Source organism: Lissotriton vulgaris, chromosome 4_1 (assembly GCF_964263255.1).
Source record: "Lissotriton vulgaris chromosome 4_1, aLisVul1.2, whole genome shotgun sequence".
Classification (NCBI taxonomy): domain Eukaryota; kingdom Metazoa; phylum Chordata; class Amphibia; order Caudata; family Salamandridae; genus Lissotriton; species Lissotriton vulgaris.
Genome location: NC_141691.1, coordinates 963,555,966 through 963,573,645, shown reverse-complemented (window position 1 = coordinate 963,573,645; position 17,680 = coordinate 963,555,966). Strand labels below are relative to the sequence as shown.

At 40.4% G+C, this 17,680-nt stretch overlaps 1 protein-coding gene across 1 annotated transcript in view; it reads left to right on the top strand.

The window, feature by feature from the left end:
- LOC147722759 (maestro heat-like repeat-containing protein family member 1) overlaps positions 1 to 17,680 on the top strand; it is a 104,780-nt gene that overhangs the window by 35,897 nt on the left and 51,203 nt on the right. Inside the window, exons 5-8 of the mRNA XM_086966889.1 lie at positions 8,268 to 8,430; positions 9,634 to 9,732; positions 11,250 to 11,371; positions 12,130 to 12,276. Of these exons, the coding sequence (XP_086823015.1) occupies positions 8,268 to 8,430; positions 9,634 to 9,732; positions 11,250 to 11,371; positions 12,130 to 12,276 (531 nt within the window). The remainder of the gene's footprint in view (positions 1 to 8,267; positions 8,431 to 9,633; positions 9,733 to 11,249; positions 11,372 to 12,129; positions 12,277 to 17,680) is intronic.

The window sequence follows — 17,680 nt, the reverse complement described above, 5'->3', positions numbered from 1 at the left end:
GGTTGCCTGTGTTCAAGATGCTCCAGTGTTTTTTTATTATTCTGGAGACGTCATTAGATATAGTGTTATAGGTAGTAACACATGTTAAGGGGATTCCTTCTGTTGTTTTTTCAGTCTGTTCCAATAAAGCAGAGCGGGGTTGGTTCCGTGCACGCTTTTGACTTTTTTGGAGGATTTTGTTTGGATATCCCCGAGACTGCAACTTCTCGGTGAGATCTTGGGCTTGATTTTTATAATCTCCCAATTCACTGCAATTTCTCCGGATCCTCAGGTATTGACCATAAGGTAAATTCTCACGTAGAGGTCTGGGGTGGAAACTCTCAAAACGCAGTAAATTATTTTTGGAGGTTGGTTTGTAGTGGGTGGTAGTTTTTAATCTTCCTTCTTTTTTTGTGATTGTTACATCCAGGAATACAAGTGTTTCTTGATTCTTCTCGTAGGTAAACCGTAGGTGTTCATCACAAGTATTAATCCAATTGAAAAAAGCAGTTAGAGACTCCTCCGTTCCTTTCCATATTGCCAGCACATCGTCGATGTATCTGCGCCATATTAGGATATTTGAGCTATAGGTGTTTGTTTGACTGAGAATGTACTTTTCCTCAAAATCATAGACATACAGTCCCGCTATGCTCGGCGCGAAGGAACTTCCCATGGATGTCCCCCCTGTTTGTAAAAAGATCTTGTCTTCAAATTCGAAATAATTCCTTTTTAGTGCCAGTCTGGCACATTCCAGAATGAATTGCCTCGGGGTTCTTGAAGTCCACTCTTCCTTGTCTAGTGCTCGCCCCAATACATCAAGTGTAGCATCTTGAGGGATGCTGGTGTACAAGCTCTCAATGTCAAAACTCACCAATATGGTGTCATTCTCCACTGTGAGTTGGTCCAGGATCTGCAGTAGACTTTTAGTATCTTGAAGATACGTGCTGGTCTTTTGTACCATTTTTTTGAAGAATACATCGCAAAATTGCGAGAGTGGTTCTAGTACTGATCCTATTCCGGACACTATTGGTCTCCCAGGTGGTGGTGTTTTATTTTTATGCATTTTAGGTAGAGTATAGAAGTAGGGAATTTTCCCTTCACTTCTACACAGGAACTCAGCTTCTTGTTTTGATATAAAGCCTTCAGATTCGCCATATTCCACTAGTGACTTTATCTCACTTCTCAGATCTTCTGTAGGGTCCTCTGGCAATCTGCGATAACTGTTGTGATCTGCTAGTAATCGCAGACATTCTGTTTGATATGCTGTGCGATCTTGTACAACAATGCCTCCGCCTTTATCCGCAGGCTTAATCACAATGGTTTCACAATTTCGCAGGTTATCCAGGGCACTCCTCTCCTGTTTGGTAAGGTTCATAAACGTTTTTTTAGGGGTCGTATTCTCGATCTCATTGAACACAGCCTGCTCAAAGGTAGAAATTTCCACCGGAATCAAATGTGGTGGTGGCGTGAACGTGGACTTACTCCTAAGTCCTGTTTCATTCGGGTCCAGATTTTCATCTGTATTGGTTCGTTTTTCAAAAAAGGCTTTCAGTCGCAATTTGCGAAAGAAAGATGAGATTTCACAATGCAATTTGAATTTGTCCAAGTTTGCAGTAGGTACGAAGCCCAGACCCTTATTTAAAACTAAATCCTCAGTTATGCTTAGTGGTCTGTTTGAGAGATTGGTAACTAAGTTCTCCGGTTGCTTGGTCCTGCTTGCTGGGGGTTGTGCCTGTTCGTGTTCGCACTCTGATCCTCCGGTGCCCAATGCACTTGGCCCCCTTGGTTCTGGGTTTTTCTTCTTCCCCGGCCCTTTCCGCCCCGGTATAAAAAAGGCGGCCTGTAGGCATTCGGTTGGTAGAATGGTGGTTGGAAAGGTGGTTGCCAACCATACATCCCCATGTTATGCGGATGATAATAGGGGTCAGCAAACCCTTGCATTGGTACTGGGTTAAAGGAAGGCCAGTTTCCTTGTCCTCTCCCACGTCCTCGTCCCTTTTGTTTCGTGTTCCCTCCACTTGAGTTCACACTGGAGTTGGATGAATTACTAGATGCATTACTGGCGGTATCTGAGTTGTCTTCTCCTTTCGCAGGGGGTGCATACTCTGGATCCGAGTACGGGTATGCTTTTATCATCGAGAACCTCTTCAGATCTTTTTGGAATTTCTGCACTTTCTGTTGTGACAGATTCTCCTTATAATCTGTCATCTCCTTGTTTAGTTCGTCAAGCTTCTTCTTGAAGCCTGTGATGGTTGTTTTCATATTTCCCTCTGCTAACTGGATCTCTACCTGGATTTTTTCTGAGAGTCTTAAGGCTGTTTTCAGAATTAAGACTATCCAGTCATGCGTGCAATGCCACGCTATGGCTGCCCAGTCTTTTCGAAATGCTTCGTCTTCAAGGAAGATGCGAGGTGCATTAGAAACTAATAGCCCCTTGGGTGCCATGTTGTTATTCAAGTACTGCTTCAGTATAGTCCCGTGTAGGATGGTTCTGATTCTGTTCCTTTTTAGTTCTGTTAGGTTTTCCCAGTCTTTTGTTGTGGAAATGCTCTGTGCTATGTTTACATCCGCAAACACCGATAGATCACTCATTATCTCGTCAACCTCAGCCGAGGTGTAAGAGAGGCCCTGATTTTCACTCATGTTTACAATGGATATTGCCGGTGTTGTGAGGTGGTATCTATTGTGTTGATACTCTCGCAGCTGTGCGCTGCCTAAATATTAAATAACAAAAGAGAGAGTCAGGGAGTTTACACTTGATCAATGTGAGTTGGGAACTCCTGGTCCCCGGGATTAAGTTACAAAAACAATGGAGGAGTTACCCCTCAAATAATTAGAAGGAGAGAATCTCTCACAGAGGGTGAAAGTGCTCAATTCAGCACAGTCTATCCCAACCTGTCAGTGGATAATGCATATCCTTGTAGAAGACCCCTCACTCACCAACCTGGTTGGTGACATGATTCATCATCGGGGTCCCACCCCATAGGCCGAGTGCCTATAGGGTGTGCTGCGACTCCTGATTACAGAGGAGCGGGTTGTTTTCTTTTATGTGTTCAGGGCGAAAAATAAGTGAATTTAAAAAGGGCCAATACTACTCACTGCAAGTTTTATTCTTGAGTGCTTGAACCCTAATAAAAATGTGTAACACCTATGCCTAATTAGGTAGACTTCGGTGTGAAAAAAGAAGTGTCTTTAAAAATAGCTAAGTGTGCTATGTGAAGTGTAATTAGTGCTATAGGTTAAAAAGGTCTACATGTTTCTGACACAACGCCTATTTGAAAAAGAACAGAGGTGGGTCTACAGATTATCCACCCACAAGTCGGGCTTAAACGACAATATTCCGTGGAACAGTGTAATGACCTAATAGCCTCAGCCCTATGTGCTAAAAATACCTAATTACCAGTATATTAATTCCGTTGGTTGTTAATTCTGAATCTGCCCTCTATACCATCAATAACACCTTAAAAACTGCTTAAATGGTTCTGTTGCTCGTGTAACTACACGCTTGTGTAATGCTTCTCCTTTAAAGCAAAAAACCTCTCTCATCACCATGGAAACATCAACTTACTCTGTTTCCCGGTAGTAAAACAAACATCAGAAGGCCCCACCTTCTACCCGAATCGGATTGGCCGATTACGATCCACGTGACCACATCACGTGACGTAGCCACGCCCATCCAGGAACGGATCCGGGTTACTTTACCGGCATTCAGAACTAGCCGGTCACTCCTCGGGGCGCCGCCGGTCTTGCCAAGTAGGTTTACGGTCGGAAGAGCAGAAGCTGCAAGTAAGTGAAATGTAATCCAAATCCTGAATGAGAACACCGGTTTCTCTTCGGGCGCTCACCGCTGGCAATACTTTGTAAACAGCAGCCAGCAGAACTAAAACCGGGTATTTGTATTTGCTTTTTACCCACTTTCAGGAGACGGACTCTTGCCGTCTTGGAAGCATTGGCGCCCATGATGCGGTAATTCCGCAAAGGGAGTGTAAGAAATCAACCTTATACCAGTCTCAAGTTTAAACGCCTTCACGAGTGCTCACAGTTCTGTGCATCCGATCACCCCGCAGCACCAGTATGATCACTGGCCCATAGTACGTTTTCCCCCCTTTTTTGTCACTAGTCATTAGCAGATGCCAAAACCATATCGACACCACTCCTTTGGCACTGATTCATGGCTCATTAGTCACAGTCCGGTAACAGCACTGTAGTACTGCCGCTTAACAGATGGATCCTACTGTCTGACTGCAACATGGGCATCATCCCATGTATTGACTGATGAAACACACTGGCTATGTATGTTAAATGTATTACATGTGTGTAGTCATCCCCTGTATGTAACCCCTCCCTGTCTTTCTGTTTTCCCTGTTTCTTTACAGGTTTTTTTCTTTGAATCAAAGAAATTGCACCCTTTTTTCACACGAGTTCACAATTTGTGTACTCTATCGTGGACTAGGGCAGGACGCACCTTAGCGTGTGCGGACCACCCAGTTCATTTTCACGGTCCTGACGAAAACCTTTGACTTAATACAATGGTTGAAACATGTAGACCTTTTTAACCTATAGCACTAATTACACTTCACATAGCACACTTAGCTATTTTTAAAGATACTTCTTTTTTCACACCGAAGTCTACCTAATTAGGCATAGGTGTTACACATTTTTATTAGGGTTCAAGCACTCAAGAATAAAACTTGCAGTGAGTAGTATTGGCCCTTTTTAAATTCACTTATTTTTCGCCCTGAACACATAAAAGAAAACAACCCGCTCCTCTGTAATCAGGAGTCGCAGCACACCCTATAGGCACTCGGCCTATGGGGTGGGACCCCGATGATGAAGCATGTCACCAACCAGGTTGGTGAGTGAGGGGTCTTCTACAAGGATATGCATTATCCACTGACAGGTTGGGATAGACTGTGCTGAATTGAGCACTTTCACCCTCTGTGAGAGATTCTCTCCTTCTAATTATTTGAGGGGTAACTCCTCCATTGTTTTTGTATCCTATAATTTATACCTACATACTGACCAACAACTCCTGCACCACCACTGTCACTCTCAATACCCGCCAAATCATAAGTCTCACAAACTTTACTCTATACAGCTTATCTCAAACATAAACACAACATCCCACACCGATACCCATAAAAAATGCAACAATAAAACTGTTCTGCTTTATCTCTGATTCTTTTGCAAAATAATGGTATACTTGGTTGTGATTTTTGTAACTATTAAATACATTTTTTGCATATTGTGTTCAGAGTTTTTGAATTATGAATACATCTAACACACCTTATACATTAGAAAAACATTCATCTGGTCAAACGGAAAAAGTCATAAAATCTCAAATGTTATCCACTCTATTTTTGCTGCACATTGACAGTAAAAGAAAGAGAGGTTTATTTCACAACTAACGGCAAAAGAAAGCTGTAAATACATAGATCAATTAAAAAGTAAATGAGTATTCATCAAAGTAAATATTTCTTTGTAACAATATGATGCTCAATATATATCTAGGAGAGAAACCGGTGGATTTCAACGTAGGTCTATGATTGTTTCACCTCTTTATATATTTTGCAGAGCCTTTAACCCCTTCGATTCTCATGACGGAACGGTTCCGTCATGAGCATCGGTTGAGCTGTGCTCATGACGGAACCGTTCCGTCATGAGCTCGTTGGCTCATTAGAACCTTCAGCTCAGCGCGAAAATTCGCGCCGCGCTGAAGGTATTAATAAGACTATAACAAACATTAGGCCCCTGATTTAGAGGTTGGCGTACAGGTTATACCGTTGCAAATATGACGGAGTACCCTGCCCTCCAAGCTTTTGTCCACCTGCCTTATTTACAGGTGGGCAGACTACAACTTTTCAATCAGTGGATTTCTTGATGGCTCAGTCGACCAAAGCCTAGAATCATTTTCTTTTGCCCATCACTGCAAAAACACTTGCCTGTGAGGGACAGGAAAAAACAATAATGATCTCCACACCTTGGGAGGTAATGAATCTTTTGTTTTTCAGAAACTGCTGCTTCATGGGTTTCTGAAAAAAAAGTTAAATAGTTGGTGAACGGCTGTCAAACTGAGGATGGCCATCCACCAAACCTTTTGTACCTTGACGGAAACCGTTGTGACAGTGGTTACTTTCAAAGTACAGAGATGATCGCTGGGCAAGAGGTCAGCTTGAAACATAACAACTCAAATACCATTGGGGTGGTGGACACAATGTCCTCTGACATCCTGGAGGACACTGCTTTGCCTGTCAAATACAAAATCAGGCCCCAAATTCCATATTTTCACTCCTAAAGAACTTCTGAAATATCTTGACAAATGTAGCAATATTGTAACACCGAGACTCGGATTCTTCTTTACATACCACAGGTAGGCAGACTGAGAACACAAAATAGAGTCAATCTGTATATAACAAACTAATAGATTCACAGGGTAAAACTCTCTCATAGATCTTGATTTGTATTTTGTAGAATGAATTTCCTATTTTAGTACCTCATTTACACACAGAAATGTGTGTGCATGTCTGTACTGGTTTGTGTGTGTAGTTGTTTATCTCTGTGAGAAACTGAGAGAAGAGAGAGTAAGAAAGGGGAGGAGAGTTCGGGGCTGCACTGATTTAAAATCATGGACTAGATTGGCAAAAACCACAGGAGGTAGGTGGTGTTTGTTTTGCAGCAGATTCTGCCAAGACATGTGCTGGGCCTTTTGTAACAAGCATTGTACTTGCACCCATTTCACCCCCACACTGTGTCAAGATGCATTACACCATTTGCTAGGAGGTTAGGGCCTATACAAATGAGGGAACACTTTTGTCCAGGTGTTTCTGTTAAATTACTAAGCACTGGCAAAGGCAAACTGGATCGCAGAAGATGTCTAACTCTAAGGGAAGCGGTGCAAAGGTAGCACACCTACCGAGGCACACTTTGGGAGGTGCTACGGAGAGTCTCAGAAACCTAGTCATCCCCGTGAAGATGAAGTTAAGTAATATACCCACCTCCAAATGTGTTCCGATATGCTGGCAGTACAAAACAGAACAGCAGCTTGGAAGTGCCACACATCTTTCACTGTTGCACCCTCTTTGGCCTCTGACACTTCAGGACTTCACTAGCAAGGTCATGTTTTTATCAAGATATACAAGGAGATGAAACAACTGTAGACCTATTTCGTAACACACCACATTGTTATTAGCATGTAGTTCATATATTATACCATTACAGTACTGTTGATTTATTGACATTGTGCTTTATCATGTATTTCCATGTATTTTTATCTAAGACAGCCGGTCCTAATTAGAGTAATTAAAATACATTTGTGTTAGTCTTAAAATAGGTAAAATATTTGTAAATATAATCATTCAGTGTTTTTAGAGTCAGTTTACCTTTTGTTCCGCTCAAAAAGATATTGCAGTCTCTAAGGCCAGTATTGTGTTGAAAAGAGGTTAAATATTTCACAAACTCATACCACTAGTACAGATATGTTATAAGTAGAAAACACTAAGGTAATCCAGGTCTAGAGAATAGCCAAATATAATTAATTATTTCTGATGATATATGACCCATGCCAATACAGAAGGCGACTAGGTCGCACCTCTCAGCCTGTACCAAGCAATACATTTGGTGCACATCCTAAATGGTATCAGTCACTTTTGGATACCTCTGCAGTGCAGAAAGACATGCATTTATAGAAAAGAAAAGCCTTTTTGATGTGAAATTAAGAAAAGACAAGAATTTCTGATATTTTAATGGACTTATTTATTCATTCATTGGAGGTACCAATATATTTATAATTTTCTTATGACCCATTTTTATCCTGTAAACATTCTTGCTGCTAGGGGTCAAGAAATCCCAGGCTACAGCCTTATTTTCAATCTGTTTTGGCAACTGCTGGTTCTACTTGGTCTATTTCAAGGAGTGATTACATTGTTGTCATTTGCTCCGCTTCTATCTTATTGATAATTGAGTCTTAGGGTCTGATTAGGAGTTTGGAGGACAGGTTTACTCCATAACAAACGTGAGGGATATCCTGTCCGCTTTATTACAATTCCATTATATCCTATGGCTGGAACATGTAATATGGCGGACAGGATATCCGTCACGTTTGTGACGGCGTATCCCATCCGCCAAACTCATAATCAAGCCGGTATTGATTTGTTCAGGCATCCCCTGTTTCACAATATTCCCTCTATACCTGATCCATGGTACTTAATACTTGTTTTGGATTTGTTTTTCTCCTCTTGTTCGTCACAAATGTTTCAAATTACCAATATTTCCTATTTCTGCAAATTTAGGAGAATGCGCCTGAACTTGAAAGGATGGCTTTAATGTGTCAAATTACACTTACCAAGTGGATACCACAGTCAATATCATCTAAGATTGTAAATCTGTTTACGGTGCCTTCTATTCGAGAGGAGATTGTGTTTTGGGCCATTCATCAAATGGCAATTCAATACGGTAATTTGAAAAAATGCTATGTTGTTGTCAAACACTGTGCTCTGTGGCAGTCTACTGGATTCTACATTCATTTTAGGTCTGTCTGCAAATAGTTTTATCTGTCTATGGCTCATGTCATCACAACACTCAAATACACAGAGTGGGCTCTGAAGCATGCGGCAACATGTTCTTTCAGTTCCCTTACTCCATTGCTTGTTTAAAGTATTTCTACATTTTGTACAAAACCCATAACAGTATGGTGAATGTATGCATTTTACAGTGGTGATTGAGAATGGATTAATCACTAGCATTGCATATACAATGCAAATTGAAAGTGGAAAGAAGCCACAGGGTATATTTAAGTTATTTTCCACATATATTTCAAACTGATTGTGGCATTCAGAATAGAGTCCCATGCCCATGCTTTTGCCATTTCAGCCCGTATAGTTCAAACGATTAATTTTTTAAGGAAGTGACAATTAATTGGAAGGAAATACAACAGCACCACTATGTGTTGCAATCCCATGTCATAATGGTAATTCAAATAAGCTCTAAAATGATTACTTTCTGTACAGTGCTAATTAAAGAAACAAGCATCTCCGTGCTTATGCCATCAGAAGGCTTCAAAATATGGAACTCCAGCAAGCGGCCTTAGAAGTGAATGGTTGCATCTTAAATACAGGTCCACTGACAGCCACTTTTGAAAGATGCAAATGTATTGCTGCTATTTTGGTTATTATGTTCAAATGATACATATTATTTTAGATTTGTTGAAATATAGTAATTTCACATTGTAGATTCACATTTTAGCACCACATACCAGCACCAGATGTCCCTTACAGGTTTTGTTTCATTATGTCTCTTGAGGAAAAACTGTTAAAAACTGAAACAGCTCTACACCAACCAGCTACTTAACTATTAAGCCTTTATTTGTACAAGGATTTAGAATTTCTGTAATGCAGCAACTTTGCTATAATGCTGAACTCCTTCATCACGTCATAAAAAGGTGCGAGTGAATCCTGGGAAAAGACAATGTGAAACGTTCTTTAATGCTTATTGCATTACGTTTTATGTTCTGCTGGGTGGAAAATATACAAAGCTATGCATCAAGATTTTTTTACAATATGTTTCATGACCAACACCACCTTTGCAGCACGCTCATCATCTTAAGTTGGTATTAGTCTTTAGTTTAATTAATATTGTTTATCCTATTTTCTCTTACAGGACCAGAAATGGAACCATATCTAGATCTGATGCTCAGAACGTTCGTTCCTGTAATGAAGACGGCTTCTACAATCAACCAGAAATATTGGTTTAGCCTTGGTGTGCACCTGCGCTGGTGGAGCGGTCGGGTTCGGTTTGATGGTTGGGAGAGTGTGGGGAGAGGACACCTTTATTAAGTTCACTTTTGTGACATTTCCTGGGAGCACTCTTCATGCAAAGAGATGCAATTTCTTATGTCTGATTGGTGCAGAGAATAACAGTCCCTATTCATCCCATTGTTTTCAACAACTGATTACTTATCTGCATTAAACTTTAATTTGAGGCACAAATCAGACCTTAACTGCAACATTGGTCTGCATAATGTGTAACTCCACTACTTTCTGGTATATTTGCCAATTGAACTGGCATGCTGAGCTGCTGTGTCAAGGTTGCCATATAACGACTGGAACACATCTCTAATCTGTATAGTGCACCCCCGGGAAACACCCTATTCTTTTCAGTAATAAAAAACTGAGGGCGTGATTTAGAGTTTGGTGGACAAGTTGTATCCTATTGTATGTGTAATAAGAGGGACGGGCTATCCCATCACGTGTGTGACGGGATACCCATCTGCCACAGCCTGAATCAGGCCTTATGTTGTGAACTTACCTCCCTAGGAAGTGGAGCATTAAAACCTGTAGAAATTGTACATCATTTCCCAGAGGTAATTGTTCACTTCAATGGCACAGACATCTTGTTGCAACCTAGAGCTCACACAATTGCAAACTAGTCACCGTGTTAAGTAAAGAAGACTGGTGCAAATCATGGAGTAAATATATTTTTACCATTTTTGCCTCTTGAAAAATAGAGAATGCAGGAAGCAAGATTTGCTCCCAACTAAACATTCTCAATATTAGGACAGAAAAAAGGGGCAATGTGATTTCACACGTTTTGCTATGCTTAATATAGGAAATTGAATGAATCAGTGTTTATTTAGATGTGAGATTAAAACCAGTGTAGTGTCTTCCTGCCTGATTAGCAGAATAGTGCAAAATCATTACACCACTTTTTTACTCTGGTGATATCTGAACCAGCACTTCTTTGTTAACCCCATAAAATGATTCACAAAATTATTGATAAGGAATGCTCGGATGCATCATCTTTTATATTTTTACATACTTTTTTTTCATTTGCCAAGAGGGCAAATATCGTCATACAGTAATAACTTTTCCAAAATCTGATTTCTCCACTCTTATTTCATAAACAACAAAACTGTACAAACTAAATTGCTTTGTTGCTAATTGAATGTAAAAGGTACTCTGTTGACACATATTCTGCCTTTCCTTCATTTTAGTTCAATACAATGAGTTGCAGTAATGTGGCATTATTATCAGAATGCTTCAAAAGTGCAATAGGATGCATCATCGAAATGGATACCTTTACAGTATCTATGAGATTCAGAAAAGTCCTATGTGAATTGAGTCTAATACCTGCTAAAAATAATTTCCTATCAGCAGACGCATTGCACTGTTTTTGCTCAGCATGTCCTATGCACTACCAGACAAGGTGGTACATATGTAGATTAATGCAACACTTAAGCCTTTGAAATTAACTGTAATGTTTTTGTTTTTGTGCAGTCATTGAGATGTTATCAGGCCAGTTTGCTTCCAGTGTAGACACTCCTCTAGTCACACTTTTCTTTGAAGCCTACTCAACCTGTAAGGTATTTCTTCTTGAAACCATCCCCAGTGTCCAGGAGGTGAGTTGGTAAAGTGGGGAAAGAACAGAGTGCAGTGGATGAAGGTTTAGAGCTGTTACGTTTTGTGAAATAACTAATGCATACACATTGACTGCCCCTTCCTCTGCCTTTGCATATATACTTCATTTGATGAAATACAAAAAAATATGAAATTCATTCTCTTGACCCAGACTTGTGATCTCTATTTATGTAGCTGAATAAAATGTGTAAAAACCTTTATTGTACCCGACCAAGTATCAAATTCCTATCAGGTCAGATATATAAAACAAAATTAAAGCTAAACCATGCTATAATACTTAAGTATTAGGGAACAGTAAGTGTAATAAGTATTTTTGAAAAAGAAAGTGACAGAATTAGATTCTAGGGCAATTTAATAAAATCGCAGCTGCAGTAGTGTATTTTCTATGTCTACCACAACCTGTCCATGAATAGGAGGCAGGGTAAATATATTTTTTTTAAAGAGCTGGGGAGAGGGAGAAAATAGAGAGAGTGGGTGGGGAACCCTCAACCAAATAAGACAAGAGTGAAACAAATTCATGGATAACATTTCTATTTTAGAGAATCAGTTTTGTCTATTGGAATATTCTGCCAGTGAAACAAACCACTGCCTTTGCATGACAGAATCACTTCCTAGTGAACAGATGTCAAGTGCAGCTGCCTCTCCAGGGAACCCTCTACTTCCACATGTGGCTCATCTTTTCTTAGTTGTTAATGTCTAGTGTGTGGAACTGAAAACCTGGTGTAATTTATCTTAACAGGTCTGGGAGCAGGTCATCACCACTCTGGGACATTTGGCCTCCGTTCTGCCAGAGGAGCAACTAGATAAGGAGCTTCCTTGGTTGGTCAATGAAGTTGAAAGGCTCCAGTCCCAGCTGCCTGCTGATATGGCATTTTGTTTGCTCACGGTGAGTGTGACCTTTATTTGCTGTCCATGCTTGCCACTTCAACGAATCCCAAATGATCCACTCATAATGAACACTGTATCCCATAATGAGAGATTAGCTGCAATGAAACACTACATTATTGAGAAATTAGGGTTGAATACAGAACTACAGGATTCCATTGGTGAGTTAGTTACACCACAGGTGGAGTTGTGAGATGGTTCAGGCCTCCATCATGTGTACATTGGGCCAACATATTGGCATTCTGCTCCCGACAGTACCAATGTTGTGGGTATCAGAAATTTTGGGATGTAGGAAAAATGTATGATTCCAAGTTTGCCCCTTAGGTACCCCTGAGAAATAGAACCACCACACCAATTTGAACAGTAATTCCCCACTATTTGACACATTCATGCCTGGTAATTATTTCAGTTTTGAGCTGGTGTATTGTTTTGGGAGATGAAGGGATTACAGGGAATATAGTTTTCCAACATTAATTCCAAATACTGAACCAGCTCAATTGTGATTAGTACACAATCCATGAAGTCAGCCAGAGAAGCAAAATGCACATTTGTATTTGTTACATATGAAATCGGGAGTAATAAAGGAGAAATGTGTACCAAAGCAATTGTGCTAGAATTTAAATAAACATCAACAGTGCTGAAATTTGCTTCACCTGTTGTTGTGATACTGGGTAAGTAACATTGGTTATGGAAGTGAAATTGAGCATACTGACGCTCCATCTTGATGCGTTAATCATAACAAAACAGCAGATCTTCAGTCACTAGAGCCCTGACATAGGTCCCAAGCAGTAATTGGGCTTACTAAAGCCCTAGTGACCTCTTATAACAAACAGTGTGCCATTGCACTTTCTCTAGTCTGAGAGGCTGCTTACACCCTGTGAAATACAAGTAAATTTACAAATGACCTTCACTAAGGTGACCGAACATACAGGTAAAACAGTGAAGTCTTAAGAGGAGCACTGGAAATGTATCACGTTAGTAATCAATAATGTGTTGGAATTATAGAATACTACTTTTAGTTGATATAAAAACAAATATTAGCAAAGGAAAGAGTCCGTAGTTAGAGACGTACGAACTGTATTAGCTGAAAAAGCAAGAGTGACGTAGACCTTGGTGGACACACTATTAGAATCATTACGTCTCCAATCTGCCAATTTTCATTTCCACAGAACTATTGTTTTTGAGGCTTGAAAATTGTAGATTAATGTTGAGGATCTAAGTGGAACAGTTTCTGCTAGGTCTGAGCACTTACAGTTAAAAGGACAGGATGTTCAAATTCCCTTACAAGTCCTTCTTTTGACAGTCTCCACTTGTAATAACAATTGAATACCAGCTACAAACATAAAAACATGACAGAATTTTGTTGTATGGCATATTGACCATATACATAATTTGAGGTTGTTCCCCCAATGAGTCTTCCAAGCCTTCATTGCAGGTGATCATTCTCCTCATTAGCATCTGTGTAGCTAAATGTGTTCCTAAAACTGCTTTTAGTCATCACCCATCTTCTGTGTTGCAGCTCCTGCCTCCAAATTGCCTTTGATTCTCATAAGCAAACACTATCCTTTTAGCTCCTCTGTACTCCCATGGTTCACAGTGTGCAGGGGTGCAAGAGGGACATTGAGCAATCCTGGTCCACAACTGTTAATAGTGAAACAGATGTAGCGGCGCATACATGGATCCAGGTTTTAGAGGAGCACCCCAATTATGTCTGTATTTTACTGTCTAACAGGAAAAAAGGGGAAAATGTATTTCCAATAGTGTTCATCCACCCATGCTGCATCTAAGTGTACCCTTTGGCTTGAGGGTGTATTTTGCTGACTTTAGATGAGACTACATTAGTGGAGTGTGGATCACTTGGAGAAGCAGGCAGATACCTAGAGGACCTGTAGGATGAATAGGGAGAAACAGGAGGGTGAAAGGGAGGTCAAACAGAGGAGGAGGACAAAGGAACAAGACTCGCCAAAAAGTTCAGTCCAACTGAATGGAGGAGGAGGAGGAGGAGGAGGAGGACCAAGATCACTAGCATGATTAGGAACAAACAAGAAAAATTTTACGAATGGAGCGAACAGGTGGGGCACCATTTGGCAATTACTACAAGACAACAAAACTCCAAAACTATGATTACAGCAATCAGAGATCCTGTTCACGGTTTAACTCAAGATCCAAAAGAGATCAGGGAGGCCTTTAAGAGATATTATGCAGAGCTTTATACCGAAACTGGCAATAGTCAGGATAAAATAGATGAATATCTAGATTTAGCTACAAGGACATGCCTATCCCAAATAGATCAAGAAACTCTTGCTGAAACTCCAGATTGGGTTGAAATACTATTATCTATACGCAGTCTCCCCTCTGGTAAAGCATCCGGTTTAGATGGAATCCCTGTGGAATTTTATGCCAGATTCAGTAGTGTATTAAAAGACATCTTAACTAAGTTGTTTACTCATGTGTTTCTGAGGGGACATCCCCCGGCATCTTGGGCACGAGCTAAAATCATTGTTTTCCCTAAAAAAAACAAAGATCCAACCGAATTAGGTGCATATCGCCCAATCACCCTAATTAATAGCGACTCCAAAATATATTCAAAACTGTTAGCAAGTAGTTTGGCACCCATAATTCATAAAATTATTTCTGTTAGGCAGCATGGGTTTGTCCCAGGGAGATCAACCCCGGACCATGTCCAGCGGGTGATCACTCTCTTCGACATGGCAGAGGTAGCAGGAGACCCTATGGGCCTAATATTGCTGGATGCAGAAAAAGCATTTGATAGGGTCTCCTGGCAGTATCTATGGTCGGCCATGTCGAAGAGCGGGATCGGGGACCAATTCATTCAAGCTGTTCGGAAAATGTACATCACACCCGAAGCAGTGGCTATGGTAAATGGGGACACCTCTGATACCATTAAAGTGACGAGAGGTACAAGGCAGGGATGCCCCTGCTCTCCCCTACTCTTCGCCATATTTATCGACCCATTTATCACAAAGCTGGAAATGAACCAAACAATACAACCCATCAAAACATCCAATGGCGAAACTAAGACCCTAGCTTTCGCAGATGACATTGCAATTGTTACGGCCGATCCCGATATAACTATCAAGGAAATGGAGGAAGAAGCGAAGAGGTTCGGGGAGATCTCTGGGTATAAATTAAACCAAACTAAAACCCAGATTGTAATCAATAATAAGATTAACTTTGCCGATGGTAGAGTTGTGGACAATGCATCATATCTTGGTGTAAATATTACATCCGACCTAAATAACTTAGTGACCCTGAATTTGGCCCCACTATTGAAACAAACAAAAAAAAATCTAACTAGGTTACATAATCTACATTTAACTATCATTGGAAGGTGTAACTTAATTAAAATGGTATTCTTCCCAAAATTTTTGTACTTCTTCCGTGCAATTTGTCTCAATTTTGATCCCTCGCTTTTCAAGGAAATAAACAACGTTTTCTCTCGCTTTATATGGGGATACGGGCAAACACGAAGAGCCCATAGATTTATTACACACTCTAGGGAAAGAGGTGGCTTAGCCCTGCCTAACTTCAAACTGTATTGGTGGGCTACAACTATTAAATACAGTCGTCTACTCCTAACCCCCAGGCAAGATTCTAATTCCATCTATTCAGTACTAACTCCACAGGAACTTATCCTGGGCAATAAGGCCAATAATCATTTATGGAAACTATCATACGATTGCCATCTCAAAAAAGAGCGTTTTAAAACACTCAAGGGTATTTATACCGTTTGGAACCAGGTTCGAAAACTTTTGGGGATTGGAAGGTTTTCCTATTATACAACGTTAGAGAATAACACTAATCTTCCTGGAATTTTTATGGATTCAGTTATGAGGCGATGGGTCCGATGTGGAATTTCACAGTTCGGCTCGTTATATGATTCTATGGGTTTTTGTTCCTTTGAATCCCTAAAAACCAAATATGGGTTAGACTCCCATGACTTTTTCAAATATCTGCAGATCAGGGATTTCATCTTAAAAAAGGGGGGTGGCAGCGGTGGTTTTAAGAAAATTCCAGCAATCGATACTGTGGTTAGATCAGAAATGGTTAAAATTGGAGATATCTATAAAGACTTAACTGCAGCTTTACCAGATGACGTGGACAAACATGCATGTAAATGGCAAAACAAAATAGCTATTACAGAGGAACTAGCTCGTAAAGCATTAGAATTGTCCAGCTCTATATTAATGTCCACTAAGCTACAAGCCCAATTCTACAAAACCTTTTTCCGACTCTATTACACCCCTAAAAAGATATCCAAATGGTGTGAGGGTAAAGGTACACTTTGCCCTAGATGTGCTATGCCCAAGGCTGATTTGATACATATGCTGGCCACATGTCACACATTAGATACGATTAAACGAGAAATCTCTATTTTCCTATCTGGAATTTTAGAGACTAATATAGAGATTACCACAGCAGAAATAGTAATAGGGGTGGACAGGGTTACTAGACCTAGCGCCATACAGGGACTCATGTTTATCTCGATGGCTGTACTAAGAATTTGTTTGACATCAGCTTGGTTGTATCAATATCCACCTACATTTTTACAATGGCGGGCGCGCTTGTTAGCGGCATACAACCTCGAAATAGCGATTTATAGTCGGAAGGGCTTGAAGAGGAAAAAAAAGGGATTAGAAATCTGGGAGCCGGTCCGACTATGGGCGCGGAGACCAGACAGACTAACAATGAAACCACTAATTAGTAATGAATGTAATTACTAAAATGGAGAAGTCCTTTGATCTTCTTGTTTCTTTTTTATTTTTTTTGCTTTTCTATTTTTTCTTTTCTTATCCTTTGGTTTTTGTGTAGCCTTATTCGATATTATCTTATTTGTGACAATACCAAAATGTTGCTTCTGCAATTGTAGATAGTTGCCTGTATCGAGGGGGGGGGCGCTCAGGGGCGGGGAGGGTGGGACAATATTACCTCTGTAAAAACTCAATAAAGAGAATTTAAAAAAGGAACACACAGAACTGGATTTCCAAGATAATGAAGAGAAAGCAATAGCAGGAGGACCATGGGAAAAACCTGGAGGATCAGGCAGCCAAAAACCACAGTCGACCAGGATGACTGAGACCCCACGGACATAAGGCCCAGCATGCCCAAGACAAAGAGGAGGATCAGTAAAACCAGGAGAATAAGTAGAATGAAGTAGACCAGAAGGACCAGAACCAGGAAGCCAAAGAGGAGAAGAAGTACAAGTAGCCACTTTATTAAGCGCCATAGAAGCCAGAAACTAGCTGACTCCAAACCCTTTCGGCGGTATAACAATGAATGTATGCAAGCAAGAATTGCCCTTGGCAATGCTATCAGGGTTGGGGAAATGGGTACTGTCTGTACTGCAAGATATGAATACAAAAAAGCTATCCATAAAGCCAAGT